Below are 18,183 nucleotides of genomic sequence, written 5' to 3' on the forward strand. Positions count from 1 at the left end.
CTCATTTTTTTTTGATTCACTTTCTCCTACCCCTAAAACACACAAACACACACACACACACACACACCCCTTGGTAGAGAAATGGGAATATACTATCCAAAACTGGTGATTTACACATGTTCATCTTTGCTGAGTTTTTGCTCTTGGCCTTATCGATCTCCCTCCATCTTCCCCCAGAGCCTCAATCACAGAGAATTGAGTTGATACTTAAAGCTTCAAAAGACAAAAGTAAAAACACTTTGAAACCAATTGCAAAATTTATTGGAGGAGGGCAGAAGGGTAGAGACCTTCCCATTGGGGAGGGGGAGACACTTAAGGGCACTTCTTGTTTTCCAGAAAGAGGACACAGTGTGTGTCTCCCATCCGCTGGTCAATGGGCCACCCAATTCAAAGTAGGGATTGAATCACAGAGACTGACAGATCGGGAAGAGAAACACCCATGCTCTTGAGCCAAGGTTCACCAGATTTGGGCAAATTGCAACAAGGAAGGCTTTAGGGGGAAAGGCCCTTGGTTCATCTATTCATGCACTGTATTGTTCTGAGAGTCTCTTGCCCCCACCCCATCTAGATCACTAGTCAGCCCTAGTGAATCAGGCAGATTGGGGAAGAGGGACATGAGTGCCAGGGAACTGGACCTGAGAACAGACCTACAAAGACTCTGGGCCACTGAGAATACAATGCAGAAAAGGTGAGGGAGGCTTTGGGATGGGGCTTGTGTTTGGGTCAGAAAAGATCCCAGTAGGGAAAGGGCAGATAGACCAGTACCTGGTAAATAAATGAGTAACTCATTTTGGATGCCAAACCATTATGACTGGCAAGCACTATAATCCCCATTTCCCAGCCCTTCATCTGAAAACAGCTTTTGTCTCCCCAGGCCCTGTAAAGGTGATCAGGTGCAGGCTACAGACAGACAGAGCTCCTTGGCAATCTGTTTTCTTCCTGGGTGTCCACAAGAGAGAGACAGAGAGAGAGAGACAGAGAGAGAGGGCAGCCCACTGTGTCTCCACAGTGGCAGAGGCTTCAAAGGCTCAGAATTTCTTTCACTTCAGTCCTCCTTCTCCCCCCATACACACAGCCATTCTGAGAACCCTCATGGGGTCTGAACTACCCCCAAAGGTCTAGAGTTCCCTTGGCGGATAAGGGTGAGCAAGAGACCCTAACCATTCTGAATCATGGAATCTCTGAGCTAGAAATAACCCCTAAGCTCATCTGGTCAGAGGACTCCCTCCCTCATTCCTGACTATGAATCTTCCTCACAATGTCCCCAAGTTGTTTATTCAGATTTTGTGAAGCTGTCTGGTAGTGGGAAATCCATTCAACATTTGGACAGATCTAGCAGTAAGGATGTTATTCCTTAAGGATATTAGATCCTAAATCTGTCATTTTGAAATTTCTACCTACTGCTCCTAAAGCTGTCCTCTGAGACCAGGAGAAATGGGTCTACTTGGGAACCCCCAAATTCCTGCAATTACAAGAACTTTAGAGACAAGGACCCAATTCCACAATGAGGCTAGGAAAGAATAAAGGTGTTGGTAATGGGAATGTAACAGCATCGAGGGAGCTGTCAGTGGGCCCCAACCCTAAATCCTTGCCCCTCCCTTTCCTTAAATCCTAGGATTGTCCCCAAATCTCGCCATGGAGATCTTCACTTCCCTCTCAAGGCATGACAGAGATGGTTGGAGAGAGCAGACCTTTTCTGTAGCCTTGCAAATAATATCAGCCTGGATTTGTCCAATGAGAGGATGAATTGTGAATTGTATCCATTTTTTTCTCTAGGGAAGGCAGGAGGTGGGGGGAGGATTTCCTGTGCCAGCTACTCTCCAGGTTCCCTCTGTTCTCCATAAGCCTCTGCTCAGGGTGACTCACTCTTTTATTGCTAAAATAACAAGATCTATGAAATAGGGGCTGAGCCCCACCCTACCTCTACTCATTCTATGTTCTCTTAAGGGTTCATGAAGAAATCAGACAAAGGCATGATGAGCTGGTGCTATGGGCTTCCCCTCTGCCCTTTCTCTGGAGAGGCTGTCTGTCTCCTCTCTTCCTCTCTCCCATCTTCTCCTGTATCTGGGGTGTGTATCATGGAGTCTGAGTCTGTCCTGTGGGGAGGCTGAGACTAAGGAAAAGGGGCTCCCTGTGAAGTTATGTCCCATCTCATCTGTGCCCATCTCAGGTTTCAGCCTCTTGGCATAAAGATGAGGATAGAATAGAGGGGATGCCCCTCCCAGCCCCCGACAGCCGGGGCTGGAGACTGGCACTCGGTTGGCTTAGCCACGCAGTCGCTGCCTGAGCAGCTCTACAGAAGAGAAAATGGCAGGGCTAGAAAGGACCTTATTGATCATCTCGCCCAACATCTCCTCTTCAGTTTACGGAGGTGGAAATTGAGGCACAGAGAGGGAAACTGCCTTGTCCAAGGCCAAACGGGTGAGTCAGCGTGAGGGCCAGGACCAGAGTTCAGGTCTCCTGCCTTCCAGGTCAGAGCTCTTTCTCTAGCATTCACCTCTCCTAGGTAATGACCATAGAATTCTAGAATTTAGAGCTGGAAGGGGACTTAGAGAGCATCCAAGCACTTCATTTTTACAGAGAAGGAAACTGAGGCCGGAGGGAGGGGAAACGACTTGTCCGGAGTCACACAGGTAGCAGGTAGCAAAGCCGAGATTTGATCTCCCGAGACATCAGCCTGGCTCAGCAGGGCCCGGGAGTTGCAGGCACACATGGGCACATGTGCTCACACATGCGTACATATACATACACACACAGCAGGGGTCAGGTCCACCCCCCCTCCCACCCCCTTTTCTGGCCGGGGAGGATGTCCCTGGGAGAACAGGGGTGGAGCAGTTCCAAGAAATAAGATCCACCAGGCTTGTGATAATAAAATAAATCATCTCCAGATATGGCCAAGGCCACCCCTCCCCTGCCCGCGGCCCGGAGGGTCCCCGGGGCCGGCAGGGCTAGGCCAGAGGCTCAAGTCCGCTTGGCGTGCAGCATCTCGATGAGCAGGTTGTTGCAGGGGACCTCCCCGCCCAGGTGCTTGTGGTAGAGGTACTCCTCGGCCTGCATGCTAAGGGAGCGCACCTCCGCCAGGCGCAGGAGCAGCTGCCGGAACTTGTCGCCGCAGTGCGGGTAGTGGCACATGGTGTACTCCAGCAGGGCCGCGTTGGCCTTCTCCTGCGCATCCTTGGCCAGGCCGTGATTCTCCAGAAACTTCACATCTGCACGGAGACGGACAACGTCAGCGTCGGGGGGTCCCGGCTCCTCCGCCCCCCCCACTCCCCACGGCCGCCCTGGCACTCATCACCCGCACTGCCTTCCCCGCTCCACCCCCACTGTTAGTGCGGGGCAATAGGAAAAAAGCAATGGGATTTGGAGCCAGGGGACTGGGATTCAAATGCCTGCTTTGCTACTTAATTGTCTGGCTTTGGATAAATCTTTCCTTTTCTGGACTTTAGCTTTTCCCCCTTTAAATGGGGTATAATGAAATTCATCCCCAAAGCCAGGAGGACCGGGATTCAAGGCAACACATACGCATATAGAGAGAGAGAGAGAGAGACGGAAAGAGAGAGTCAAAGAGAGAGAGATAGAGACAGAGACAGAGAGAGACAAAGAGAGAAACTGGGGGTGAGAAGAGAGGGAAAGGCACACACACACATATAGAGACAGAGAGATGAGAGATGGGGAAGGAAGAGGGGAGGAGAAAGGGAGAGAGAGAGAGAGAGAGAGAGAGAGAGAGAGAGAGAGAGACAGAGACAGAGACAGAAATAGAGATAGAGAGAAAGTGGGAGGAAGGAAAGGAAGAGACACAGAGAGAATCAGAGAGAGGAGGGGAGGGGAAAGACAAAGAGAGAAAAAAACAGAGTTACAGAGATAGAGAGACAGGGAAAGAAAGAGACAGAGAAAGAGAGAGAGACACAACAAGAGAAAAAAAAGAGACAGAGAAAGAAGAAAGGGAGACAGAGACAGAGAGAAAAGAGGGAGAGAGAGACAGAGACAGATGAAGAAAAATAGAGACAGAGATAGAGAGAGGGGAGAGGAGAGGGATGAGAGAGACAGAGAAAGGGAGAAAGAGAAGACGAGACAGAGATAGACAGACAAATAATGTCACTCTGGATAAGAGATATAGTCTCTCAGGGTCCCAGGCAATTCTCTTAAGATTCTGAGTTGCAGAAGGTGATTACCTCCATTTGTAGAAGGATTTTCCTTACCATGAAGCAATTTATGTCAGTGAAACTATAGGTCTTGTCCCTATTCCTATAAAATGACTAAAATGGACCATATATGTTTCAATTCCTTTAATGTCTAATGGAAAGATATAGATAAAATGTTTTTCAAAATCAAAGGAGGAAGGAGCAGCTAGATGGTACAGTGGATACAGCACCAGCCCTGGAATTAGGAAGATCTGAGTTCAAATGTGGTCCCAGACACTTGACAATTACTAGCTGTATGACCCTGGGCAGGTCACTTAATCCCAATTACCCTCCTCCCCCCTCCCCACACACACACAAGAAAAGATCATGGAGGGGAAGAAGATAATGATAATTATGGTTGACATTTATATAATACTTTGTTCCAGATCCTTTACAAATATTACCTCATTTGAGTCTCATAACAATCCTGAGAGGTAGTGCTATTATTATCTCCTTTCTCAGATGGAGAAACCGAGATAAACAGAAATTCAAGGATTTCCCCAAAGTTACCCAGATAGCAACTGTCTGTGGCTGATTTTGAACTCGTCTTCCCCATTCCAGACCAAATACTATGACCATTTTATCACTTAGTTCACTTAGTAAAAAATTATCAAGGAAATGATGATCAGATGATCAGAGATGATCAGATCAGGGAAAGTTTCATGGACAAAGTGATATTTAAGCTTTGGAAATGTGTGGGATTTCAGCAGGTAAAAATGGAAAAGAATGGAATACCAAACCTGGGGAATAGAATAGATAAAGGCACTAATGCAGGAGAACATGAGGGTATTGATAGGGGACAATATAACCTCATCTGGTGAAGCATAAAGTATATGGGATGGAATTGCATTTCCTAAAATTGGAAAGATCATGGAGCATCCTGAGTACCCAACTAAGAAGTACAGACTTTATTCCATATAGAAATAGAAAATGTTAGAAAGTTATGGCTCATCCTGTTCAAATCTGTGCATTAGGAAAATGGAAGTAGCATTTTAGGAAGCATGGAATTGTGGGGACATCAGCAGCATCACTAATCACCAAATTACCAGTAGGCATCAGCTGTTCCCTTTATCCTTTTATCCCTATTCCTAGTGCCTGTATGCCCATCACTACCATCTCCAGCATCTCTTTAAAGTCACTGTAATCCCCATTACCAGCATCCCTATCACCATCATCCCATCTCCATGGTCACCAACCCCACCCCCATTACTGTCATTACAAAGTTCTGATGAAGTACTTGCTTGATCTAAAACAAGGTACTTCAGCCCTTGAGGTCTGGGAAATCACAATTGAAGGGATATATATTCCTGTACCAACTTCCATGGAGAGGATGCCCAGGTCCCCTAATATAAATGTGGTAAAGGAGAAAGGAAATGGGATTCAGAACCAAACTCTGTCCGCTTAGACTGATCACCTCCCCTCCCTCAGCCTTTTTTTCTGAAAAATGAGATTAATACAGGACTTGCCTCAGAATTATGATGGAAAACACATTTTGTAAATCTTTAAAAAGTCTAGAGAAAGAATTATTACTAACCCTGACAGGCAATCATTCAGCTTTTTAGTAAGGAGCTTCAGTGATAAAGATAATTAATCCTGACCTAAAGTGGCCCGTTTTACTTTTGGAAAGTTCTCATTTTTAAGGAAGTTTTTCTTTAAGATAAGCTGAATTCTGCCTTCCAGCTACATATTCTCAATGTCCTCTAGCCTCAAGTCCATAAGCAGACTTTAATTTCTTGAAGATAATGATTCTTGTCCCCTGAGTCTTTCGGTTCTCTGAGCAAATGATCCCAACTCCACTTGTTGGAAACTTTTTTCCTGATGGGCCTAGAAAAAGTGTTGCCTACTCCAGGAAACCCTCTCCGATGCACTCTTTTTCAATACCCCCCACCTGAAAGGATCTCTCTCATCTCAGATTTTGTTAGAGCACTTTGTCTGGATTGCTCTTTTGCTTCCATACATCTTAAAGATAGTCTAGAACCCTGAATCCAAAAACCCTGGGAAAAGCTTAACTTATCAACCCTGCTTCTAGCCTGCCCCCACAGCGATGATGGAGGAGACCAATCCCTGTGGAGAAAAGTCCCATCATCCCGACCCCCGACCAACCACTGACCAAATATCACTGAAGGATGAGTTGGCCCCCTTGGCAGCTTCCTTTGCAGGGCTAGGCAGTTCCTGCCTTCTTGGCTATTGATTTTCCCTGAGATACATAAATAATGTCTGTGGCTGATTTTGAAAGACTTGAGTCTTTCCCTTTCTCATTCTTGGGAAATGGAGGTGGGAAGGGGGAGATCAGATATTCCATGATCATTTTTGACTGTCTGGGACTCATCAACACACCTGTGTATTAGGAGGATTAGAGTTAGGCTTTTTTAAATGGGCACAGTCTGACACCATCTGAGAGGCTGAGACTCCCTCCACACACTCTCCCTTCCTCCCTCCCCTGTCCTTCAGGTTCAGCAGGAGGGATGTAAATGTACAGGTGAAAATTCACCCCATCATAGCCTCTATTTTTGGAAAGATCTTTATGACACAGAATGTTACAACTGGAAGGAACCTTAAAACACAAAATGCTAGACCCAGAAAAAAAAAAAGCCTTCTCCACCAAAGACCTTGGAACCATCAGCAGGACTCATAAGCAGACATGATTTTATCAGTGCAGATGACATTTAAGAGGATGTGTTGCCATCTGCTTTGCTGCTGCACACTAAGGACCCTGGGACTTTTCCATCTGACTTATAGCTGAAGCCTCCTCAATGTGCTTTGCACATAGTAAGAAATTACTAAATGCTTTTTTATTCATTCATCATGTTTTACTTTGTAAACTCCCTGAAAGCAAAGATCACATTATTTCCTATCTTTCTATTCCCAGAACCAAATATAGGGCCCTTACACACAACAAACAGTTTAAAAATTCTTCTGAAGGAAATTAACTGAATTGAAGGACAGGTGGGAAGAGAGAAAGGAAGGGTATAAGAATTTATATAGTGCCTACTATGTGTCACACTGTGCTAAGCTCGTTTTTACAAATATTATCTCATTTGATCCTCCCAACAACCTTGCAAGGCAGGTACTATTGTTACCCAATTTACAGTTGAGGAAACTGAGGCAAACAGAAGTTAATTGACTTGCCCAGATCATATAATTAATAAGCATCTAAGACTGGATTTGAATCCCAGCACAACCACTGGGTAGCAGGATGACTTGGAAAGAGCATTGATGGCATAGCCAATCAGAGGGGATAGACTTAAATTGCAGCCACATGCTTGCTACATGTGTGAGTTTTGGCAAATCATTTTATTTAGTGTCCTCACCTGGAAAAAAAAAAAGGAAGAAGTTGAATTAGATGACCCCTAGCTAGCATTCTGTGTCCTGAGGTTCCTTCCAATTCTAACATTCTATGTTGTAAAGATCTTTCCAACTCCGAGGCCAGTGATTGGGTGAAATTTCACCTCTGTCTGTATTCTCACATCCCTCCTGGTGAACCTGAGGGGCGGGAGAGGGGGAAGGGAGAGTGTGTGGATCCTCAGCCTCTGGTGGAAATCGGCCCAGTCTCTGCCCCTCAAGAAAAGCCCTAACTCTAATCCTCCTAACACTCAGGTGCTCAACCATCATGGAAACTCTGATCCTCCTGCCCGCCCACAGCGCCTGTCTAAGGCCCTTGTTGTCCACAACAGCTTCCAAGGAAATTTGAGCCAGAGCAAGCAGAGGCTAAAGTGCCCTCAGAGGCTGATCCCTGATTCACCCCCTTCCCCAGTCACACACACACACACACACACACACACACACACACACACACACACTCACTCACTACAGCTTAACCCCAGTATCCAACACCACCCAAGCAAGAAAGGACATAACCAGCACTCAGAGTGCTCTCCCACCCTAGGAAATTGCTTATCATTTGATGTTATGAGTTAAAATTAAATTATAAAATCAAATAATTATTAATCTCATCTAAGATTTTGTAATAAAATGTTTTAAATAAAAATAGTTCTGGATACTTAACCTCCTGAGTCTTTCATTTTCCTATCTATAAATTGATGGGACAGGAATCAAGGGATCTAGATCTGAATCCCTGTCCCAACATTAACTCTTTAACCTAGGATAAGCAGAAGGGCATCTAGGGGGTGCAATGGACAGAGGGCCAGGATGAAGTAAGGAAGACTCATCTTCCTGAGTTCAAGTTCCACTTGACACTTCCCAGATGGATGATCCTGGGCAAGTCACTTAACTTTGCTTCAGTTTCCCCAGCTGTAAAATGAGCTGAAGAAGCAAATAGCAAACCACTCCAGTGTCTTTGCCAAGAAAACCCTGAATAGAATCGAGAAGAGTCAGACGACTGACAGGGTCTGAAACTATAACAAAATGAAATAGGATTTGTAGACTTCAGAATTTTCCACAAGTGTGAGGAAACCTCATTATTACATTTAACTCAGTGGAGGCGTGATTTTGTGGAAAGAACACCAGAATAAGCCTGAAGACCTAAGTGCATGGTGTCGGGTAAGTCGATTCCCTTCTATGCTGAAGGGTCTCAGTTGATTTAAAAAAAAAAAAAAAAAAAAAGAGGAGTTTAGGAAGGAAGCAATGAACTTGGAGCTCTCAACTGGAGTTGTAGAAGCAGAGTTTATATCCTGGGCCTGCTGCTTACTACCTGCATGATCTTGGGCCAGTCCCTTAATATCACTGACTCTCAGTTTCCCCATTGTAAAATGAAGGAGTTGGACTCACAATGAGGAGTGGGTTCCTTCCAGTTCTAGTATAATGATTGTATGCATCTCCTCTATCTATGGGCTCCTCCTATGGGGCCTTAGTAGGGCAACTTCATGATCTCCACTGGCTAAAAAAAACTCCTCCCCTACTGACTCTCTGCCCTTATCAAGGTTGATCCTCAGACAACAGGTACCCAGCCCATTGCTCAGTGGTTCTCAAACTTTTGTTCTCAGTATCTTCATGTTGTTAAAATAACTATCAAGGATCTGTTAAAAGAGTTTTTGTTCACATGGGTTATATTTATAGCTATTTACTATATTTGAAAAAATAATTTTGAATTTGTAGACCCTTTTCAGAGACCCCAACAATTCTTTGGACTACACTTTGAGGACCACTGCCATTGCTAGTGTAGATCTGAAGTCTTTCCAGCCTTCTAAGCTTATCTTTTGCTGGCAGAGAACTCTTTGAGAGCCCAGTCATCAATGTGACATGAGACACTGAGGGTGGATAGGAATGTATACATATATAGGAGAGGAATGTATACATATAATTTAACAAATTATTATTAGTAGTATTTTTATATTTTCCCAGAGCTTTACACACATGGCCCTCTGAGGTAGTAAGTACAGCAAAGACATCTCTCCTTTTTTAGCAACCCAGGCTCAAAGATATGAAAGTATTTATTTGCCAGTGGTCACATAGCTAATAAAGTCAAGATTTGAAGCCAGACCTTTTGACTGTAAGTCCAATAATTTTTCCAACAAGATCTCAACTACAGACACAAGACCTGTTGCTCCCAGCTCTCTTTCCTTCCATCCCAATGTTTTTCATATTAGGGGTGAACTTCTCTACCAAAATAAAACTCTGAAACATCTCAAGGGCAATTTTGAGTATTGCTGAGTATTTCCAGAAGCCAAACATCCTCCTCCTCCTCAGGTAACCTGGCACAATATTCTAGACTTAGGGTCAGAACACCTGGCTCAAGTTTAAGTTCCCTTGCTACTTAGAATGTCTCTCTGTCTCTGGACCACAACTCTCTCTGTAGTAAGGTAGTAAAATGGGAGTTTTACTCTGCTTAGCTGGATATATAACTGACCTCAGAGTCAGAAACGTGGTATGTGTGGAGGCCACATGCTTGCTGTGTGACTTTAGTCACGTCCTTTAACTCCTGAACATCCCCAGTTAACTCTGTAAGACTATTATTTGTGAAGGAGTTCTATATCTGCATTGATAGGAGGTATTTCCTTACCCCATTAGCATGGGGATCTTTAATACTAATGAAATCATTAGTCCAAACATGTGTGTGTACATATACACATATACATACACACATATATACATATATGTATATGTGGTATCTGTCATATCACCAAGAGTTTTCATAGATCTAGAAGCATTGAATATATGAGATGGAGGACATTTCTTAGAATCCAGCTTCTTAAACTGCGGTCTCAACCCCAGATGGGTCCTATAAGTAATTGAATGTGAGAGTTGTGAAGTTATGATTTGTTATCATTAAATGCTTGATTTGTATACCTATTTTATATATCTATAAATCCAAGGTCACATAAAAATTTCTCAGGCAAAAAGGGCTTGAAAGTTTAAGAAGCTTTGCCCTATTAAAATACAGGTCTTACCAGGCCATTCACCTGCTCATTAAACTCCAATTACTCCCTATAACCTCTAGGATCAAATATAAACTCATTTAGTTAGGTTTCAATCTACCTTAGTATTATACATGACTTTTTCTGCTTCGAATACTTACAATTGAGCCCAACTTATTCACTGTTTGTTCAACACAGTATTCGATTTCCATCTCCATGCTTAGAATGTATTCCTTCTTCAGGAAATTCTTAGTTTCCTCCAAAGCTCAGCTCAAGTTCCACTTCCTACAGGAAGAACTTTACTGATCCCCCAGGGACTAGTATCTCCTCCCCATTACCTTGAATTTTTGCTTGTTTTTGTACACACACACACACATTGTCTTTTATGATGAAATACAAGCTCCTTGTGGGTAATAACCATTTAATTTGCTTCTCTGGGTCCTTTTTTCATATTTCGGGATTTTATTAATCCTGTGCGCTCCTTACTTCTTTAGGGAACAGTAAATTTCCTCAAGATCCTTGGGGATCTTGAGCCTTGGGGGAGGTGCTCCTTTGGGGAGGCACCCCAACTCTAATAGATCTACCAGCTCTGACCCCTTCTAGGGCCAAGAGCCTTTTCTGACTGTGACCTTGGAATAAAGGAAGAAAATAAACATTTGTTAAGCAATGATTATGTGGCAGGCATGTGGCTAAATGCTTTACAAATATTACCTTATTTGATCCTGACAGCAACCCTGAGAGGCCCAGTGCTTAGTACCAAGGAGGTGCTCAATTGATTCTAGATTGATTGATTGATTGACTGGCAGGTTCTACAAAACTGGAAGGATCCCAACTGGGAACAGTGACAGACTTTACGTCTGCTGTGGGATGACCAGCCTAGCTAAGAATGAAGAGGGTCATTACAAAGTTGACCACCAGAATAATCAATTTCACAGCCACAGAAACTCTTAGAACCACCTGCCAAGTAACAGAGGGCTCACAATCTGAGGAGATGGAGGGCATGTCTACACTGATAAAATCATCAAGCTTTGGAGTATTTGGTATAATAAGTAATTTTATGGTATAAAAATTATTAGCTCAATTTAATATAAATATATACAAATAAAACAATCATACCTAATATAAACATCAAAATTATATAAATAATCGGGTAGTACAGAAATATTATTTAATCATATTATAGCTACTCACAACCTGTACAGCTTTGGGGCAAGCTCCTTCCCCTTCCTGAACCTTTCTTCATCAGTAAAATGAGAAATAGAGTGACGTGATTTTCAAAGTCCCTTTTCACTCTAAATTGAAGGATACCTTATGATAACAACATACATTTCTACAACACTTGGAAATTTTCAAAGGACTTTGCTCACAACTCTGTAAGATGTGTCTGATCTCTCTTTGACAAAAGGAGAAACATGGTCACATAGCTGGTGAATGTCAGAGCCAGGATTCAAATTATGGTTTGAATTCAACCCATAATTTGAAACCCACTTTTTTTCCCTACTCAGCTGCCACTCATAAGTCTACTTGCTCATTTTCCATGGGAAATATCAAAGGACTAGGGAGGTAGCTAATTCAGGGTCACCCAATGAGTCAGCAGCAGGGGTCAAATTGGAACCCAGGCCCTTTAACTTCAGCCTTATTTTTCCTATATTCCAAGAACTGGAGTAAGGTGCAGAGAGTGGGAGAGACTAATCTAAGAGGGAGAGCACAGGACCTGAAGTCAAGAAAACTGGACTTCAAATCCAACGTTAGATATTCACTAGCTATGTGACTCTGCACAAGTTACTTAATCTCTGTCTGCCTCAGTTTCTTCTACTGTAAAATGGGGATAATAGCATCTCCTTCCAGAGCTGCTATGAAATTCAAATGAGGTGATATCTGTAAAGCATTTAGCATTAGTCTGGTACATAATAGTTGGTTAATTAATGTTTGTTTTCTTTCTTTTCTCTAAGGTCATATCAGAGAAGGTTCCTGGTCCTAGAAGGACTCTCAGGAGGGACAGCTATATTAGGGCTGAGGTGGCCTCCCCTAATAGTGCATCCCCCATGGGGGACTTCACAACATCAGCTTGATCTAGATGATCTTGAAGAAATTTACTATTCCTTGAAGAAAGTGGGGAACAAACAAGAGTGACAAAACCCTGAAAAGAGGATTTGGGAGGAGGCAGTTTGGTGCTGTAGAGTCTTGAACTTGGGTTCAAACTGTAGCACTTCTAAAGAGCTTAGACAAGTTTTCTCCTCTCTGAGACTAAATTCCTCATTCTTAAAATTAGGGGATGCTGTGCCCTCTCAGCTGAACTCTGAGGTCTCTTCCAGCTCTCCTATACAAATGTGCTGATTATCCACACCCCTCAGTGGGAGAAGACCATCTCCTGCCATTCAAGAGAAGTAATCATTTCTCTCCTTCACAAGCTCCAGCTGACAGCCCAAGAGAAACCACTTATTATTGTATGTGACCTGGACAATTGGTATCTAAGTTAGAAGGGACCCTAAAGGCTATCTAATCCAATTCCCCAAGTCATTTTGTTAAGAGAAGGGGGAAGGGAGGTAGAAAAGGGGGGAGGAAGGGGGAGAGAGAGAGAGAGAATTAAGAAGGAACACAAGGAGGTAAAATAATTTGTCCAAGCTTACACAGATAGATATCAAGAGCAGAATTGGAACACGGGTCTTATGACTTCAGAAACAATGTTCCTTCTACTAAGCTATGATAAGTAGGACACATTTGCCTTTCCCCCCTTCCTCACCAATATCATACACAGAAGGATTGAACATGTTATGGGCTGGTAGAGCATTCAGCAGTGAGTGTCCATTCCCCGGGGTCATCAGGGCATAAGAGTAAGTCCTTCCCTATTCTTCCTCCAAAACTATTTGTCCTGTAAAGTAAGGGCACAGGTGGGGACTACTTAGGACCATCAGCTAAGTGAGATAGGTAACACTGTGCTGGGCAGGGGTTAAAGGAGATGAGACAAGTCACGCCTTCCCATATGAAGCTCCTTCATACACAGTCACAGACTTTGATGGAGGTAGAGCAGAACTTCTATGGCCAATTTAAACTCCACCCCTAAACCTCTCAAATGGAGCATCAAGGTACAGAATCTTTCACCATCAGAGTTTTAGGTCCACTTAGTATACAATGTTAGAGCTAGAAGGGACCTGAGAATATAGAATATTGCAGCTGGAAGTGGCTTTACAATATACAATTACAGAATATTACAACCAGATAGGTATTAGAAAATGTAACGTTAAAACTGGAAGAACACAGAATGACTTCCATATAAATAAAAACAATAATAACAGCAAGAAAAGCCAGATAAATATCAAAGAATCAGAAAGGTCATGCAAACAAACAGGACAATTTTGTTACTACCTTGTTAAAATTATTTTGGCTTTTTATAGTTACATTTACCATCATTTACAATCATTCTTTTTGTTTTGTTATAGTCTATTTGCCTTTGTTTTTATTTTTTGTTCTTGTTTATGTAATATGTATACTTGTCAATGAAAATCACCATAGTAATTTTTAAAAAGAACATAGACTATGAGAGAAGAGAAAAAAAACCTCATAATGTCTGAGATGGAAGGGATGATCTCACACCAAAGACTAATAGAATATAGAACACCAGAGATGGAAGGGATCTTAGAAGAGTGTAAGATCAGAGAATATCTGAACTAGAATATTTGTGCTGGAGAGGATCCCAAAGGCTATCCAGCTCAGTCTTTACCTGAAGCAAGAATTCCCTCCTCAACATTCCTACTGAGAGTCGTTCATGTTGTCTCAGCCTGAACCTCTGACTTGTACAATTTCTATCCTGTAGTCTAAACTCTACCCTCTCTAGGGGGTCCAGAGAACCAATCTTCCCTCTTTTTCACAGGTCAGCCCTTGGGATACTTGAAGACATAAAGCACATCCCCATCCCTACCCCTAAGTCTTCTTTTTTCTAAGCTAAATAGCATTCGAATACCATGGTACACAGACCTATTTATTAAATATCTGCCCATGGGGGCAAGAGGAGAACATCATTCCTTCACTCCTTTGCCTTGCAGGATCATAATAATAATTAGTCCTATTTCCAGGATGCCTTTTTCACACCCTTTGAGGTAGAATCTACTATATCCATTTTATAGTGGGAGAAAGTGAGACCCAGAGATATAAATTAACTTAATATTAGGATCATAGTTTTAGAGCCAGAAGGAACCTTGGGCATCACTGAGTGCAACCAGACATTTACAAATGAGGAAACTGAGGCATGGAGCAAGAAAGTGACTTGTCTATGGCCATATTTATTAGTAATGAACTGAGATGTGGAAACTTCAACCTGACTTCTTGTCTGTCAAATACAACTCTCTTCCCACTTTCCCCACTTTCCTAGAAATACCACCTTCAGTTTCAGCTCAAAATCTAGGTGGGGGAAGCCCCTGCTTTTTAGGCTGAAAGGGGTCAAATGATCAGAATCTCCCCCCCCCCCCATTCATCTCTTTTTCCTCTCTCTTCAGAGACCTCCCTCTCCTACCTGGAAAGGAGGGGGTGGGGAAGCTGAGCATCTGCCTCAATCCTTTCCTGCCTTTGGGGACCACTCTTTATCTGTGTAGGATGACAGTGGGTGTCAGCAGCAGAAAAAGAAGTTATATTGATAGATGTCAAACCCAGGGCCCCCCCTTTGAGCATCCCCTGACAATAGGCAGTTCTGCTGGATGAACTCGCCTGAGGTTCTCAGGGGAAAAGAAAAAAAAAAAAAAAAAAAAAAAAAAAAACCTTTTTTTTTTTACTGTTTAATTGAATATTTGAATAATCCTTTCATTCCTCCGTGGAATAAAGAATGTTGTCCAAATAACATTGACTCACTCCATTGGGAGACAGGGAAACAGTTGCAAAGGCTGTCGGGCACAATGGCCCCCCTCACACATCTCCAGCCTCTGGGATGATGTGTGTACCCTCAAGTGGACCTGCTATTCAAGACGCCTTTTGTTGGCGAGAAGCTGTTGATAAATTGCAAACGCTTAAGGGAATGTGCGCTCTGAAAGCCGCCCGGCCCCCGCCTGCTGCCGCCGAGCTCCCTGAATGTGAGTCATGAAATCGAATGTTAGGTCAATCCATTAAGCTTCTATTAAGCCCTTCTGTAGAACAAAGCTACCCTGGGCCGTCTCCATAAATATTGCTATTTTGAGAAGAGGGGTCCTAATTTTAATTAAGCCTCTTTACCTGCTCAGGAGAGAAATCTATTTAGACACCAAATGGCTGTCCCTCGTGCGGTGCGTGAAGACAAGCTCCGATTGTGCTGTTGCGGGGTGGTGGGGAGGGGGGAGGCAGGGAGAAGTGATTGCATCCCGAGGTGCTGCTTGCTCTGGGCGCATCCTGGCCAGTTAGGTCAGCCCCTGACCGGCCTCCAAAACTGCTCATCAGGAGACTAGCCCGTTCCGCTACCCGGAGTGGGGGGGGGCGAGAAAGGGGGAGGGGGTCAGGAGACCAAACACCCTCCACCCCACGGTTTGCTAAGGACGGGTTTAGTGTGGAATGCTAGAAAGGTTGGGGCTAGGAATCAAGAGAGCTGGATTCTAATCCTAGTTTTGTCAACAATTTAAGGGAGATTTCATAGGAGATATAGATTATATAGGTGCATGTATCTGTATGTATATACATGTATGTGTGTATATATCAGCATGTATACATGTGTGGATGGATGGATGGGTGGACAGAGATAAGAGGGGGAAGAAGGAGAGAGAGAGAGAGAGAGAGAGAGAGAGAGAGAGAGAGAGAGAGAGAGAGAGAGAGAGAGAGAGAGATTGATTTCATCCTTGGGCTAAAAGGAGGGAGGCAGCAAAAGTAAAATGTAGACATAACTCTGGAATTAAAGGATCCAGGTTCAAATCCAATCTTTGGTGCTTACTGCCTTTGTGATTTTGGATTTAACCGACCCAGGGTTTTTTGTATTTGCAAAATAAGTTGGTTGGAGAGAAATGGCCTCTGAGATGGCCTTCCAGTTTTTTAGTTCTATAGATCTAATTCCTTTCCTTTCCTCAACCTTAGAACCTGTAGTCTAAGGGTCTTTCTTCTTCTAGCCTATGATCTAGGACCCTTTCAAGTTGTAAACAATATGATCCCATGGAAAATTATTTGGACTAATATCTCTTAGATCTCTGTTCTAAGATTCCCTTTCTCATGTTCTATAGTCTCTTTCTGCTCTGAAATTCTATATTTTAAGGTTCCATTTTGGAAGAATGTGTTAGAGGCAAAGATCAAAACTGACCAGACCTGATACACTTATCCACAGTGGACAAGGGTGATATGACATACGAGGGTACCTGAATTCTTAAGAAAATTAAGTGGACTAATCAAATTTTGAAGTTTCCTGTAGGTCAGGTCCTGCTGATCGGTCTATCTATCTATCTATCTATCTATTTAATGTAGTAGGAAATTAAATTCAGTAGTTAAATACACTCACCAGCTGATCAGGGATATGTGATCTTAGTCATATAACTTTATTGAACCTCGGTTTTCTCACCCATAAAATAGGGATGATAATTGTTCTAAATACCTCATAGACTTGTGGTGAAGGAACGGGTTTTTCCCCTAGCCTTGAAGTGCTATAGAAATGCTGACAATTCTATTAATAATAAATTATAAAGTGTTATAGGAATGAGAGCTAGTTACAGAAGTAGGGAATTAATGTGGGAGGATAGAAGGAAAAGGCCTTTAAGACTCCCACAGATATCATCAGATCAGTCTGAGCAGAAATGTTGAGGTGGAGGGGGCAAGGAGGGAGAGAAGCAGGTTATAGAACTATAAACCCCAAAAAAGGAAAAAGGGGATTGGTGTGACAGAGAAACGATTTGAGTTGGAGAGATGGGGCAAGGAGGAGCTTTCTTTGTCACTGCTCTGATTCTGGGATATTTAGTCTGGGTCAGAAGGGAGCTAATCATAGAAACACAGAAGTCTTGGGCCAGGAGCCTAAGAAGGCGGCACCCAGGATGAAAAGCAGGATTGTATCCCCAAGCTGACCTAAAGACATCCTCCAGCTGAGGTGCTCATGGCTCTTAGTTCTTTTTTGGACCAAGGAGAAGAAGGAGATTATCAGTGAAAGGAGACACTGCCCCTTTCTTCTCCTCTGAGAGTAGTTCTCCCATTCCAATCTTTGTGTCCTCTCTGGGGTTTCCATTCTGATTGGGAATTATATGATTCACTTCTGGAATTGAGGGAAATTCTAGGCATGGGGCTAATTACAATAATAATTTAGGATTACATGATTTAGAAATAGAAGCAGCCTAAACAAAATTCCTTATTTTGTAGATGAGGAAACTGAGACCTAGAGGGGGTCCAAGATCAAATAGCTTAACTGAGATTCCAAGTCAGATATTCAAATGATAAATTCACTGTTTTTTTCATTAAACTAGATTTTCACATTTATATAGCATTTTGTGAAATAAAAATATAAATGTAAATCATTATTGTTGTCTCTATGATTTACAAAATACCTATTTCTCATCTGTAAAATGAGAAATTTGAACTAGATAACCTACAAATTTCCTTCTACCTCTAAATCTATGACCTTATCATCTTCATTGGCATTATTTCATTTGATTCTTCAATAGCCCAATGGGGAAGTTACCAGATGTAGTATTGCTCCCATTTTTTGGATAAAAATATCGACAAAAGATATGACTTGTCCAGGGCCACACAGTAAGAGAACTGTT

General features: G+C 42.8%; 1 protein-coding gene across 1 annotated transcript in view; it reads right to left on the reverse strand.

The window, feature by feature from the left end:
* Window positions 1-238: 238 nt before the first annotated feature.
* Window positions 239-18,183, reverse strand: part of NR5A1 (nuclear receptor subfamily 5 group A member 1) — a 50,817-nt gene continuing 32,872 nt past the window's right edge. Inside the window, exon 7 of the mRNA XM_051979622.1 lies at window positions 239-3,209. Coding sequence (XP_051835582.1) covers window positions 2,962-3,209 — 248 coding nt within the window. The 3' untranslated portion in view covers window positions 239-2,961. The remainder of the gene's footprint in view (window positions 3,210-18,183) is intronic.

Source organism: Antechinus flavipes, chromosome 2 (assembly GCF_016432865.1).
Source record: "Antechinus flavipes isolate AdamAnt ecotype Samford, QLD, Australia chromosome 2, AdamAnt_v2, whole genome shotgun sequence".
Classification (NCBI taxonomy): Eukaryota; Metazoa; Chordata; class Mammalia; order Dasyuromorphia; family Dasyuridae; genus Antechinus; species Antechinus flavipes.